The following is a 14,746-nucleotide window of genomic DNA, read 5'->3' on the forward strand; positions in this document are numbered from 1 at the left end:
CTAAAATATTTCTTTCTTTTTCTTCTTCATAGGATGCAGATTTGGGCAAAAAGATTGGAGCAGGAGTTTGACCAAGTCATGAGAAGATTTAGTGGTGTTCATCAACTACGAGGGGTAAGTCCTGGAAAGAGTTTACCTTACACGTTCTCATTCTCCAAATACAGTTTGACTTGTTGCAATCTTAACAATTACATCATAAAACAGGTTTCATTTATCAATCAATGCTAAATTTTATAGTAGGGGTTACACAGAACTTCATTGCGGGATGTCAATGATCATTGGCAAGTATGAATGCAATTGGGTTGCTAAACAAAAAGGTTTATGAGTAGAAGTTCTCATTTGGTGTAAAATACGGTGCAGAAATCATGGGTAGAAGTGATACTTTGGGGTAAAATCAGGTGCAGAAAATGAAAGTACTGGCATCCTAAATTAAGACTGGTGAGATGGGCTAATCTGCACCTTCAGGAATTATGGAGCACCACATGTGTGGTTTTCTACGCACAGATAATCTTTTTTGTACCTGCTATTATTTATGGGGGTGGAAATGTTATACATGATATTGTCCCACTACAGTAGTTAATGTGTGGACTATTGATTGAACACTGGACCATTGATTAAAGTAATCCAAATTATATTTGTGGCTTGATGTCTCTGTATTAGATTGTACAAGCTCAGTGAACCATTTTTTTAATTGTACCATCAGCTTGGTGACCCCTTATTTAAGTCAACATAAATATGATAAAATTATTTTTAAATGATTAGCCTCTTCTTAGTAACAAAAAAATATAGATTCTTGGTGTGAATTATTAATGTGATATGTTGGAAAGACACTGGGGTCTTATACACATGATCCTCCTAACATTGATAACCCACTCGGTGTAATATGGAGGTGCTTGTTCTTGATCAATAAGATACAAACACAAGTGTGTGGGTGGTTTGTGTGCTTGAACAAGGTTTCATAAAAGGGATACTGAACCCAAATGTTTTCTTTTGTGATTCAGATAGAGCATGCATTTTTAAGCAACTTTCTCATTTACTCCTATTATCAATTTTTCTTTGTTCTTTTGTTGTTTTCATTTGAAAAAGCAGGAATGTAAGCTTACGAGCCGGACAATCTTTGGTTCAGCACCTGGGTAGAACTTGCTGATTGGTGGCTAAATGCAGCCACCAATCAGCAAGCACTATCCAGGGTTCTGAACCAAAAATGGGCCAGTTTGTAAGCTTACATTCCTGCTTTTTCAAATAAAGATTAAGAGAACGAAGAAAATTTGAAATAAAAAATTTCAGTATCCCTTTAAGATCAAAAGTGTTGGATTAGAGTTCAAGTTTAAAATGTTGGGCTGCATGGATAAATGTATAGGTTTGCAGCAGGTTGTGCATGGGAATAAACCAGTTGTTCCCAAAGTGGGCGGTACTGCCCCCTGGGGAGCTGGGGGATTACCGAGGAGGGCACTGATTGGCATGAGAGATGGAAGTGAGCTCTCGGATAACCATAAGGGGCACTAGTAAGTAAGTAAGTAGTAAGTACAAAATTATGCTAGCGAGTTCCTTCAAGCTCAATGATCATAATTAGTTGCACTTTAGTCTAGATGTCTAAAGCAAAACAACTGCTTGCATTCTCTGTTGTACCAGTGCTATACATTAGCACATTTTGTTAAGATTAACTGTAAAGTCCAGAATGATTGTGTAGTAGCAGGAAACATAGCAAAAGGCCTGTTGTGCCTGTCTAAGTAGCTTTGCACACATTTATCTGACAATGGTTTTCTAGTGTTCTGTCACCAGAAATACAATGTACAGTGTACACTACATAACACATTGGTAAGTAGAATAAAGTAGGATACATATTGTACAACTATGCTCCGAGCAAAGGAAATTACTCCAGACGGGGTAATTTAAGACTCCTACTAAGTAACATAAAACCAGACACTAAGAAACTGGAATCACTAAATCAACCCCTTCCATCACATTAACATAGTTTTCAGTAGTGAATTAAAGGGACAGTCAACACCAGACTTTTTGTTATTTAAAAAGAAAGATTATCCCGTTATTACCCATTCCCCAGTTTTCCATAACCAACACAGTTATGATAATACACTTTTTTTACCTCTGTAATTACCTTGTATCTAAGCCTCTGCTGACTGCCCCCTTATTTCAATTCTTTTGACAGACTTGCATTTTAGCCAGTCAGTGTTCACTCCTAGGTCACTTCACGTGCATGAATGAGCTCAATGTTATCTATATGAAACATATGAACTAATGCCCTCTAGTGGTCAAAATGCATTCAGATTAGAGGCAGTCTTCAAGGTCGACTCTAAGACATTTGCATGTGAACCTCCTAGGTTTAGCTTTTAACTAAGAATACCAAGAGAACAAAGCAAAATTGGTGATAAAAGTAAATTGGGAAGTTGTTTAAAATTACATGCCCTATTTAAATCATGAAAGTTTTTTGGGAACTTGACTGTCCCTTTAATTACTAAATGTGGTAATTAAGACTCTTGCACACATTAAAATCTGAATAAATGTTTAATATTTTTACGGGTAAGCTTGGGGTGCTGATGATTAGTTTAAAGGGACATGAAACCCAAAACTTTTCTTTTATGATTCCCCATGATGCTTAGGCACTCTGATGTCCAGTTGAGCATCATGGGAAATGTAGTTCTGAAACATCAGGAGGGCCAAGGTTCACCATTCCTGGTAAGGAATCATGGGGGCATTGGCCAGAAAAAGTTTGGGAACCATTGGAATAAACTAAATAAATCACTTATGTCGGGTGATTCTGGTTAGATTGTCAATAAAGCTGCAGACTAAAGCATAGGTTTCTCCAACATAGGTGTGTCCGGTCCACGGCGTCATCCTTACTTGTGGGATATTCTCTTCCCCAACAGGAAATGGCAAAGAGCCCAGCAAAGCTGGTCACATGATCCCTCCTAGGCTCCGCCTACCCCAGTCATTCTCTTTGCCGTTGTACAGGCAACATCTCCACGGAGATGGCTTAGAGTTTTTTAGTGTTTAACTGTAGTTTTTATTATTCAATCAAGAGTTTGTTATTTTAAAATAGTGCTGGTATGTACTATTTACTCAGAAACAGAAAAGAGATGAAGATTTCTGTTTGTATGAGGAAAATGATTTTAGCACCGTAACTAAAATCCATGGCTGTTCCACACAGGACTGTTGAGAGCAATTAACTTCAGTTGGGGGAACAGTGTGCAGTCTCTTGCTGCTTGAGGTATGACACATTCTAACAAGACGATGTAATGCTGGAAGCTGTCATTTTTCCCTATGGGATCCGGTAAGCCATGTTTATTACGATGGTAAATAAGGGCTTCACAAGGGCTTATTAAGATTGTAGACTTTTCTGGGCTAAATCGATTCAGTTTTAAAACATATTTAGCTTTGAGGAATCATTTTATCTGGGTTTATTGATATTATAATATCGGCAGGCACTGTATTAGACACCTTATTTCTCTGGGGCTTTCCCAAAGCATAAGCAGAGTCTCATTTTCGCGCCGGTGTGGCGCACTTGTTTTTGAGAGGCATGGCATGCAGTCGCATGTGAGAGGAGCTCTGATACTTAGAAAAGACTTTCTGAAGGCGTCATTTGGTATCGTATTCCCCTTTGGGCTTGGTTGGGTCTCAGCAAAGCAGATACCAGGGACTGTAAAGGGGTTAAAGTGTTAAAACGGCTCCGGTTCCGTTATTTTAAGGGTTAAAGCTTCCAAATTTGGTGTGCAATACTTTTAAGGCTTTAAGACACTGTGGTGAAAATTTGGTGAATTTTGTACAATTCCTTCATGTTTTTTCGCAATTGCAGTAATAAAGTGTGTTCAGTTTAAAATTTAAAGTGACAGTAACGGTTTTATTTTAAAACGTTTTTTGTACTTTATTATCAAGTTTATGCCTGTTTAACATGTCTGAACTACCAGATAGACTGTGTTCTGAATGTGGGGAAGCCAGAATTCCTGTTCATTTAAATAAATGTGATTTATGTGATAATGACAATGATGCCCAAGATGATTCCTCAAGTGAGGGGAGTAAGCATGGTACTGCATCATTCCCTCCTTCGTCTACACGAGTCTTGCCCACTCAGGAGGCCCCTAGTACATCTAGCGCGCCAATACTGCTTACTATGCAACAATTAACGGCTGTAATGGATAATTCTGTCAAAAACATTTTAGCCAAAATGAACCCTTGTCAGCGTAAGCGTGGCTGCTCTGTTTTAGTTACTGAAGAGCATGACGACGCTGATATTAATATCTCTGAAGGGCCCCTAACCCAATCTGAGGGGGCCAGGGAGGTTTTGTCTGAGGGAGAAATTACTGATTCAGGGAACATTTCTCAACAGGCTGAACCTGATGTAATTGCATTTAAATTTAAGTTGGAACATCTCCGCATTCTGCTTAAGGAGGTATTATCCAATCTGGATGATTGTGAAAAGTTGGTCATCCCAGAGAAACTATGTAAAATGGACAAGTTCCTAGAGGTGCCGGAGCTCCCAGAAGCTTTTCCTATACCCAAGCGGGTGGCGGACATTGTTAATAAAGAATGGGAAAGGCCCGGTATTCCTTTCGTCCCTCCCCCCATATTTAAAAAATTGTTTCCTATGGTCGACCCCAGAAAGGACTTATGGCAGACAGTCCCCAAGGTCGAGGGAGCGGTTTCTACTTTAAACAAACGCACCACTATACCCATAGAGGATAGTTGTGCTTTCAAAGATCCTATGGATAAAAAATTAGAAGGTTTGCTTAAAAAGATGTTTGTTCAGCAGGGTTACCTTCTACAACCAATTTCATGCATTGTCCCTGTCACTACAGCCGCATGTTTCTGGTTTGATGAACTGATAAAGGCGCTCGATAGTGATTCTCCTCCTTATGAGGAGATTATGGACAGAATCAATGCTCTCAAATTGGCTAATTCTTTCACCCTAGACGCCACTTTGCAATTGGCTAGGTTAGCGGCTAAGAATTCTGGGTTTGCTATTGTGGCGCGCAGAGCGCTTTGGTTGAAATCTTGGTCGGCTGACGCATCTTCCAAGAACAAGCTTCTAAACATTCCTTTCAAGGGGAAAACGCTGTTTGGCCCTGACTTGAAAGAGATTATCTCGGATATCACTGGGGGTAAGGGCCACGCCCTTCCTCAGGATCGGCCTTTCAAGGCGAAAAATAGACCCAATTTTCGTCCCTTTCGTAAAAACGGACCAGCCCAAAGTGCTACGTCCTCTAAGCAAGAGGGTAATACTTCTCAAGCCAAGCCAGCTTGGAGACCAATGCAAGGCTGGAACAAGGGAAAGCAGGCCAAGAAGCCTGCCACTGCTACCAAGACAGCATGAAATATTGGCCCCCGATCCGGGACCGGATCTGGTGGGGGGCAGACTCTCTCTCTTCGCTCAGGCTTGGGCAAGAGATGTTCTGGATCCTTGGGCGCTAGAAATAGTCTCCCAGGGTTATCTTCTGGAATTCAAGGGACTTCCCCCAAGGGGGAGGTTCCACAGGTCTCAGTTGTCTTCAGACCACATAAAAAGACAGGCGTTCTTACATTGTGTAGAAGACCTGTTAAAAATGGGAGTGATTCATCCTGTTCCACTAAGAGAACAAGGGATGGGGTTCTACTCCAATCTGTTCATAGTTCCCAAAAAAGAGGGAACGTTCAGACCAATCTTAGATCTCAAGATCTTAAACAAGTTTCTCAAGGTTCCATCTTTCAAGATGGAAACCATTCGAACTATTCTTCCTTCCATCCAGGAGGGTCAATTCATGACCACGGTGGATTTAAAGGATGCGTATCTACATATTCCTATCCACAAGGAACATCATCGGTTCCTAAGGTTTGCATTCCTGGACAAACATTACCAGTTCGTGGCGCTTCCTTTCGGATTAGCCACTGCTCCAAGGATTTTCACAAAGGTACTAGGCTCCCTTCTAGCGGTGCTAAGACCAAGGGGCATTGCAGTAGTACCTTACCTGGACGACATTCTGATTCAAGCGTCGTCCCTTCCTCAAGCAAAGGCTCACACGGACATTGTCCTGGCCTTTCTCAGATCTCACGGCTGGAAAGTGAACGTGGAAAAGAGTTCTCTATCCCCGTCAACAAGGGTTCCCTTCTTGGGAACAATTATAGACTCTTTAGAAATGAGGATCTTTCTAACAGAGGCCAGAAAAACAAAACTTCTAGACTCTTGTCGGATACTTCATTCCGTTCCTCTTCCTTCCATAGCTCAGTGCATGGAAGTGATCGGGTTGATGGTAGCGGCGATGGACATAGTTCCTTTTGCGCGCATTCATCTAAGACCATTACAACTGTGCATGCTCAGTCAGTGGAATGGGGACTATACAGACTTGTCTCTGAAGATACAAGTAAATCAGAGGACCAGAGACTCACTCCGTTGGTGGCTGTCCCTGGACAATCTGTCTCAAGGGATGACGTTCCGCAGACCAGAGTGGGTCATTGTCACGACCGACGCCAGTCTGATGGGCTGGGGCGCGGTCTGGGGATCCCTGAAAGCTCAGGGTCTTTGGTCTCGGGAAGAATCTCTTCTACCGATAAATATTCTGGAACTGAGAGCGATATTCAATGCTCTCAAGGCCTGGCCTCGGCTAGCGAGGACCAAGTTCATACTGTTTCAATCAGACAACATGACAACTGTTGCGTACATCAACCATCAGGGGGGAACAAGGAGTTCCCTAGCGATGGAAGAAGTGACCAAAATCATTCTATGGGCGGAGTCTCACTCCTGCCACCTGTCTGCTATCCACATCCCAGGAGTGGAAAATTGGGAAGCGGATTTTCTGAGTCGTCAGACATTGCATCCGGGGGAGTGGGAACTCCATCCGGAAATCTTTGCCCAAGTCACTCACCTGTGGGGCATTCCAGACATGGATCTGATGGCCTCTCGTCAGAACTTCAAAGTTCCTTGCTACGGGGCCAGATCCAGGGATCCCAAGGCGGCTCTAGTGGATGCACTAGTAGCACCTTGGACCTTCAAACTAGCTTATGTGTTCCCGCCATTTCCTCTCATCCCCAGGCTGGTAGCCAGGATCAATCAGGAGAGGGCGTCGGTGATCTTGATAGCTCCTGTGTGGCCACGCAGGACTTGGTATGCAGATCTGGTGAATATGTCATCGGCTCCACCTTGGAAGCTACCTTTGAGACGAGACCTTCTTGTTCAGGGTCCGTTCGAACATCCGAATCTGGTTTCACTCCAGCTGACTGCTTGGAGATTGAACGCTTGATTTTATCGAAGCGAGGATTCTCCGATTCTGTTATCGATACTCTTGTTCAGGCCAGAAAGCCTGTAACTAGAAAGATTTACCACAAAATTTGGAAAAAATATATCTGTTGGTGTGAATCTAAAGGATTCCCTTGGGACAAGGTTAAGATTCCTAGGATTCTATCCTTCCTTCAAGAAGGATTGGAAAAAGGATTATCTGCTAGTTCCCTGAAGGGACAGATTTCTGCCTTGTCGGTATTACTTCACAAAAAGCTGGCAGCTGTGCCAGATGTTCAAGCCTTTGTTCAGGCTCTGGTTAGAATCAAGCCTGTTTACAAACCTTTGACTCCTCCTTGGAGTCTCAATTTAGTTCTTTCAGTTCTTCAGGGGGTTCCGTTTGAACCCTTACATTCCGTTGATATTAAGTTATTATCTTGGAAAGTTTTGTTTTTAGTTGCGATTTCTTCTGCTAGAAGAGTCTCAGAATTATCTGCTCTGCAGTGTTCTCCTCCTTATCTGGTGTTCCATGCAGATAAGGTGGTTTTACGTACTAAACCTGGTTTTCTTCCAAAAGTTGTTTCTAACAAAAACATTAACCAGGAGATTATCGTACCTTCTCTGTGTCCAAAACCAGTTTCAAAGAAGGAACGTTTGTTGCACAATTTGGATGTTGTTCGCGCTCTAAAATTCTATTTAGATGCTACAAAGGATTTTAGACAAACATCTTCCTTGTTTGTTGTTTATTCAGGTAAAAGGAGAGGTCAAAAAGCAACTTCTACCTCTCTCTCTTTTTGGATTAAAAGCATCATCAGATTGGCTTACGAGACTGCCGGACGGCAGCCTCCCGAAAGAATCACAGCTCATTCCACTAGGGCTGTGGCTTCCACATGGGCCTTCAAGAACGAGGCTTCTGTTGATCAGATATGTAGGGCAGCGACTTGGTCTTCACTGCACACTTTTACCAAATTTTACAAGTTTGATACTTTTGCTTCTTCTGAGGCTATTTTTGGGAGAAAGGTTTTGCAAGCCGTGGTGCCTTCCATTTAGGTGACCTGATTTGCTCCCTCCCTTCATCCGTGTCCTAAAGCTTTGGTATTGGTTCCCACAAGTAAGGATGACGCCGTGGACCGGACACACCTATGTTGGAGAAAACAGAATTTATGTTTACCTGATAAATTTCTTTCTCCAACGGTGTGTCCGGTCCACGGCCCGCCCTGGTTTTTTAATCAGGTCTGATAATTTATTTTCTTTAACTACAGTCACCACGGTACCATATGGTTTCTCCTATGCAAATATTCCTCCTTAACGTCGGTCGAATGACTGGGGTAGGCGGAGCCTAGGAGGGATCATGTGACCAGCTTTGCTGGGCTCTTTGCCATTTCCTGTTGGGGAAGAGAATATCCCACAAGTAAGGATGACGCCGTGGACCGGACACACCGTTGGAGAAAGAAATTTATCAGGTAAACATAAATTCTGTTTTTTTGTCAATAAAATTGCCCATCAAGTTTGCCCATATTGCTATTCAAAGTGAAGTCTTAAAGGACCGGTGAACACAGTAGATTTGCATAATCAACAAATGCAAGATATCAAGCTTTCATTCCTGCTTTTCAAATAAAGATGCCAAGAGAACGAAGAAATATTGATAATAGGAGTAAATTAGAAAGTTGTTTAAAATTGCATGCTTTATCTGAATCACAAAATAAAAAAAATGGGTTTAGTGTCCCTTTAATATGCACAGTCCTTTTAAGTATTTATACAGTAAGTTTGCGTTTTGTAATGTGTTTTTTGTGCAAGCCACCTGACAGTCATAGGGTGGTAGACCACATGAATGTGCATCTGATACCTGCATATGCTGATTATCACCGTCACTCAGAGAATGCACAAATGTTAGAGTCTTTAATTTGCCGAACTATTCTAAACGTGGCGCATGATGTGCACGAGAAAAGGTTTTATACAAACCTGCAATAACTTTTCTAAGAACCTTTTTATAAATGTTAGTATAATGCAGAAATGCTTCCATATGAATCTGAAATAAACAGCAACATATGACAAATTTACTCTTATGCCCATTTAAATTCCTCCATATGTTTAAAGGTTTCTATCATATCAACCTTTTACCTTGACCAGCGATGCCACATGGTTTGTTGGTAAAGGTGCGATAATAGATTACTCAGCAATGTTCAGATGATCTCACCACCCTCCCCTGTATCAACAGTAGAGGATTTATGTCTGAGCTACCCATGCCCTTGTCTTCTCATTCAACCAGTCTTCTTCTGGATCTGTACTCGAATTGACTCTTCCCTCACGTTCCTCCGAATCTCCCTCAAAGTCAGAGCAGCTCCCTCCTCTCCGGGACCACAGGAAAACATATGTTGAGCCTTTTAATGAATTTGCATAATGAGGTGGCATCTCATGAATAATGTATCGCTGTCCCGCCTGCGGTGGCCTCCTTTGGATAGTGTCACACTGTCACTGATATATTGTCTATTATTTTAATTATACGTGAAGCTGCATCCTAAGTCACACAAAGGCCTGTTCACTGTCTCTTGCTGATAAAGTCGTCTGATCGCAGAAGCCAGCACAGACCCTGCTGCTATCAGCACAACTCGGGATTCCAGTTATGTGCTGCAAATTGCTTGATTTTAAAACAACAATTACTCAAAATCTGGGCTTCTCAAAACAACATTTTGGTGGGAAGACCTACCTAACTTTCTGAACCCAGCACTGGGGATCTCCAGTCTTTCTTTTAGGGAACTATAGGTAGAAGTTAAATCGATGAAGTTTTAGGAATAAAATGTATGGATAAGGAAAATGTGCGATAGGTACAGGATATATGGAGTAATAAGAGGAGTTAAAGGGACACAAAACCCAAATTGTTTCTTTCATGATTCAGATAGCGCAACAATTTTAAGCAGCTTTCTAATTTACTCCTATTATCAAATTGTTTTCGTTCTCTTGCTGTCTTTATTTGGCTAAATGTAGCCACCAATCAACAAGTGCTACCCAGGTGCTGAACCAGACATTGGCCAGGCTCTTGCTTTTTCAAAGATAGCAAGAGAATGAAGAAAAATTAATAATAGGTGTAAATTAGAAAGTTGCTTAAAATTGCAAGTTCTATCTAAATCATGGAAAAAAAAAGAAAGTGGGTTTTGTGTCCCTTTAAATGAATAAATTGATCTCAGTTTATCCTTGTCTGGGCTTACAATGTTCCCAACCAGAGAACCTGTCTGATCAGGGTTGTGAGTGTGACCGAAACCCAGGGGCTGTCAATTATCCAGAACAGTCTAAGATGGTGGAAAGGTTAAAGTGATACTAAACCTGATTTTTCTTTCATGTAATTAGCAAGAGTCCATGAGCTAGTAACGTATGGGATATACATTCCTACCAGGAGGGGCAAAGTTTCCCAAACCTCAAATGCCTATAAATACACCCCTCACCACACCCACAAATCAGTTTTACAAACTTTGCCTCCTATGGAGGTGGTGAAGTAAGTTTGTGCTAGATTCTACATTGATATGCGCTCCGCAGCAAGTTGGAGCCCGGTTTTCCTCTCAGCGTGCAGTGAATGTCAGAGGGATGTGAGGAGAGTATTGCCTATTTGAATTCAATGATCTCCTTCTACGGGGTCTATTTCATAGGTTCTCTGTTATCGGTCGTAGAGATTCATCTCTTACCTCCCTTTTCAGATCGACGATATACTCTTATATATATACCATTACCTCTGCTGATTTTCGTTTCAGTACTGGTTTGGCTTTCTACAACATGTAGATGAGTGTCCTGGGGTAAGTAAGTCTTATTTTCTGTGACACTCTAAAGCTATGGTTGGGCACTTTTTTATAAAGTTCTAAATATATGTATTCAAACATTTATTTGCCTTGACTCAGGATGTTCAACATTCCTTATTTCAGACAGTCGGTTTCATATTTGGGATAATGCATATGAATAAATCAATTTTTTCTTACCTTAAAATTTGACTTTTTCCCTGTGGGCTGTTAGGCTCGCGGGGGCTAAAAATGCTTCATTTTATTGCGTCATTCTTGGCGCGGACTTTATTGGCGCAAAATTTTTTTTCTGTTTCCGGCGTCATACGTGTCGCCGGAAGTTGCGTCATTTTTGACGTTCTTTTGCGCCAAAAGTGTCGGCGTTCCGGATGTGGCGTCATTTTTGGCGCCAAAAGCATTTAGGCGCCAAATAATGTGGGCGTCTTTTTTGGCGCTAAAAAAATATGGGCGTCACTATTGTCTCCACATTATTTAAGTCTTATTATTTATTGCTTCTGGTTGCTAGAAGCTTGTTCACTGGCATTTTTTCCCATTCCTGAAACTGATAAATTTTGCTTTATATGTTGTTTTTTCTATTACATATTGCAAGATGTCCCACGTTGAGACTGAGTCAGAAGATACTTCTGGAAAATCGCTGCCTGGTGCTGGAGCTACCAAAGCTAAGTGTATCTGCTGTAAACTTTTGGTATCTGTTCCTCCAGCTGTTGTTTGTACTGTTTGTCATGACAAACTTGCTAAAGCAGAAAATATTTCCTTTAGTACTGTTACATTACCTGTTGCTGTTCCATCAACATCTAATACTCAGAGTGTTCCTGATAATATAAGAGATTTTGTTTCTAAATCCATTAAGAAGGCTATGTCTGTTATTCCTCCTTCTAGTAAACGTAAAAAGTCTTTTAAATGAACATCATCATTCTGACACTGATATTGGTTCTTCTGGTTCAGAGGATTCTGTCTCAGAGGTTGATGCTGATAAATCTTCATATTTATTTAAAATGGAATTTATTCGTTCTTTACTTAAAGAAGTCCTAATTGCTTTAGAAATTGAGGATTCTAGTCCTCTTGATACTAAATCTAAACGTTTAGATAAGGTTTTTAAATCTCCTGTAGTTATTTCAGAAGTGTTTCCTGTCCCTGGTGCTATTTCTGAAGTAATTTCCAGGGAATGGAATAATTTGGGATTCTTTTACTCCTTCTAAACGTTTTAAGCAATTATATCCTGTGCCATCTGACAGATTAGAGTTTTGGGACAAAATCCCTAAGGTTGATGGGGCTGTCTCTACTCTTGCTAAGCGTACTACTATTCCTACGGCAGATGGTACTTCCTTTAAGGATCCTTTAGATAGGAAAATTGAATCCTTTCTAAGAAAAGCTTACTTGTGTTCAGGTAATCTTCTTAGACCTGCTATATCTTTAGCGGATGTTGCTGCAGCTTCAACTTTTTGGTTAGAAGCTTTAGCGCAACAAGTAACAGATCATAATTCTCATAGCATTATTATTCTTCTACAACATGCTAATAATTTTATTTGTGATGCCATCTTTGATATCATTAGAGTTGATGTCAGGTATATGTCTCTAGCTATTTTAGCTAGAAGCGCTTTATGGCTTAAAACTTGGAATACTGATATGTCTTCTAAGTCTACTCTGCTTTCCCTTTCTTTCCAGGGTAATAAATTATTTGGTTCTCAGTTGGATTCTATTATCTCAACTGTTACTGGAGGGAAAGGAACTTTTTTACCACAGGATAAAAAATCTAAAGGTAAATTTAGGTCTAATAATCGTTTTCGTTCCTTTCGTCACAACAAGGAACAAAAGCCTGATCCTTCATCCTCAGGAGCGGTATCAGTTTGGAAACCATCTCCAGTCTGGAATAAATCCAAGCCTTTTAGAAAATCAAAGCCAGCTCCTAAGTCCACATGAAGGTGCGGCCCTCATTCCAGCTCAGCTGGTAGGGGGCAGATTACGTTTTTTCAAAGAAATTTGGATCAATTCCGTTCACAATCTTTGGATTCAGAACATTGTTTCAGAAGGGTACAGAATTTGCTTCAAGATAAGGCCTCCTGCAAAGAGATTTTTTCTTTCCCGTGTCCCAGTAAACCCAGCGAAGGCTCAAGCATTTCTGAAATGTGTTTCAGATCTAGAGTTGGCTGGAGTAATTATGCCAGTTCCAGTTCTGGAACAGGGGCTGGGGTTTTATTCAAATCTCTTCATTGTACCAAAGAAGGAGAATTCCTTCAGACCAGTTCTGGATCTAAAAATATTGAATCGTTATGTAAGGATACCAACATTCAAAATGGTAACTGTAAGGACTATCCTGCCTTTTGTTCAGCAAGGGCATTATATGTCTACAATAGATTTACAGGATGCATATCTGCATATTCCGATTCATCCAGATCACTATCAGTTTCTTAGATTCTCTTTCCTAGGCAAGCATTACCAGTTTGTGGCTCTACCGTTTGGCCTAGCAACAGCTCCAAGAATTTTTACAAAGGTTCTCGGTGCCCTTCTGTCTGTAATCAGAGAACAGGGTATTGTGGTATTTCCTTATTTGGACGATATCTTGGTACTTGCTCAGTCTTCACTTTTAGCAGAATCTCATACGAATCGACTTGTGTTGTTTCTTCAAGATCATGGTTGGAGGATCAATTTACCAAAAAGTTAATTGATTCCTCAGACAAGGGTAACCTTTTTAGGTTTCCAGATAGATTCAGTGTCCATGACTCTGTCTTTGACAGACAAGAGACGTCTAAAATTGATATCAGCTTGTCGAAACCTTCAGTCACAATCATTCCCTTCGGTAGCTTTATGCATGGAAATTCTAGGTCTTATGACTGCAGCATCGGACGCGATCCCCTTTGCTCGTTTTCACATGCGACCTCTTCAGCTCTGTATGCTGAACCAGTGGTGCAGGGATTACACAAAGATATCTCAATTAATATCTTTAAAACCGATTGTACGACACTCTCTGTCATGGTGGACAGATCACCATCGTTTAATTCAGGGGGCTTCTTTTGTTCTTCCGACCTGGACTGTAATTTCAACAGATGCAAGTCTTACAGGTTTGGGAGCTGTGTGGGGGTCTCTGACAGCACAAGGGGTTTGGGAATCTCAGGAGGTGAGATTACCGATCAATATTTTGGAACTCCGTGCAATTTTCAGAGCTCTTCAGTCATGGCCTCTTCTAAAGAGAGAATCGTTCATTTGTTTTCAGACAGACAATGTCACAACTGTGGCATACATCAATCATCAAGGAGGGACTCACAGTCCTCTGGCTATGAAAGAAGTATCTCAAATTCTGGTATGGGCGGAATCCAGCTCCTGTCTAGTTTCTGCGGTTCATATCCCAGGTATAGACAATTGGGAAGCGGATTATCTCAGTCGCCAAACGTTACATCCGGGCGAATGGTCTCTTCACCCAGAGGTATTTCTTCAGATTGTTCAAATGTGGGGGCTTCCAGAAATAGATCTGATGGCCTCTCATCTAAACAAGAAACTTCCCAGGTATCTGTCCAGATCCAGGGATCCTCAAGCGGAAGCAGTGGATGCATTGTCACTTCCTTGGAAGTATCATCCTGCCTATATCTTTCCGCCTCTAGTTCTTCTTCCAAGAGTAATCTCCAAGATTCTGAAGGAATGCTCGTTTGTTCTGCTGGTAGCTCCAGCATGGCCTCACAGGTTTTGGTATGCGGATCTTGTCCGGATGGCCTCTTGCCAACCGTGGACTCTTCCGTTAAGACCAGACCTTCTGTCGCAAGGTCCT

General features: G+C 41.3%; 1 protein-coding gene across 1 annotated transcript in view; it reads left to right on the forward strand.

Annotated features, from left to right (window-relative positions):
- CACNA2D2 (calcium voltage-gated channel auxiliary subunit alpha2delta 2) overlaps nt 1-14,746 on the forward strand; it is a 780,863-nt gene that overhangs the window by 103,221 nt on the left and 662,896 nt on the right. Inside the window, exon 2 of the mRNA XM_053721110.1 lies at nt 33-114. Coding sequence (XP_053577085.1) covers nt 34-114 — 81 coding nt within the window. The 5' untranslated portion in view covers nt 33. The remainder of the gene's footprint in view (nt 1-32; nt 115-14,746) is intronic.

The sequence above is a fragment of the Bombina bombina genome, chromosome 7, assembly GCF_027579735.1.
Source record: "Bombina bombina isolate aBomBom1 chromosome 7, aBomBom1.pri, whole genome shotgun sequence".
Lineage (NCBI taxonomy): Eukaryota > Metazoa > Chordata > Amphibia > Anura > Bombinatoridae > Bombina > Bombina bombina.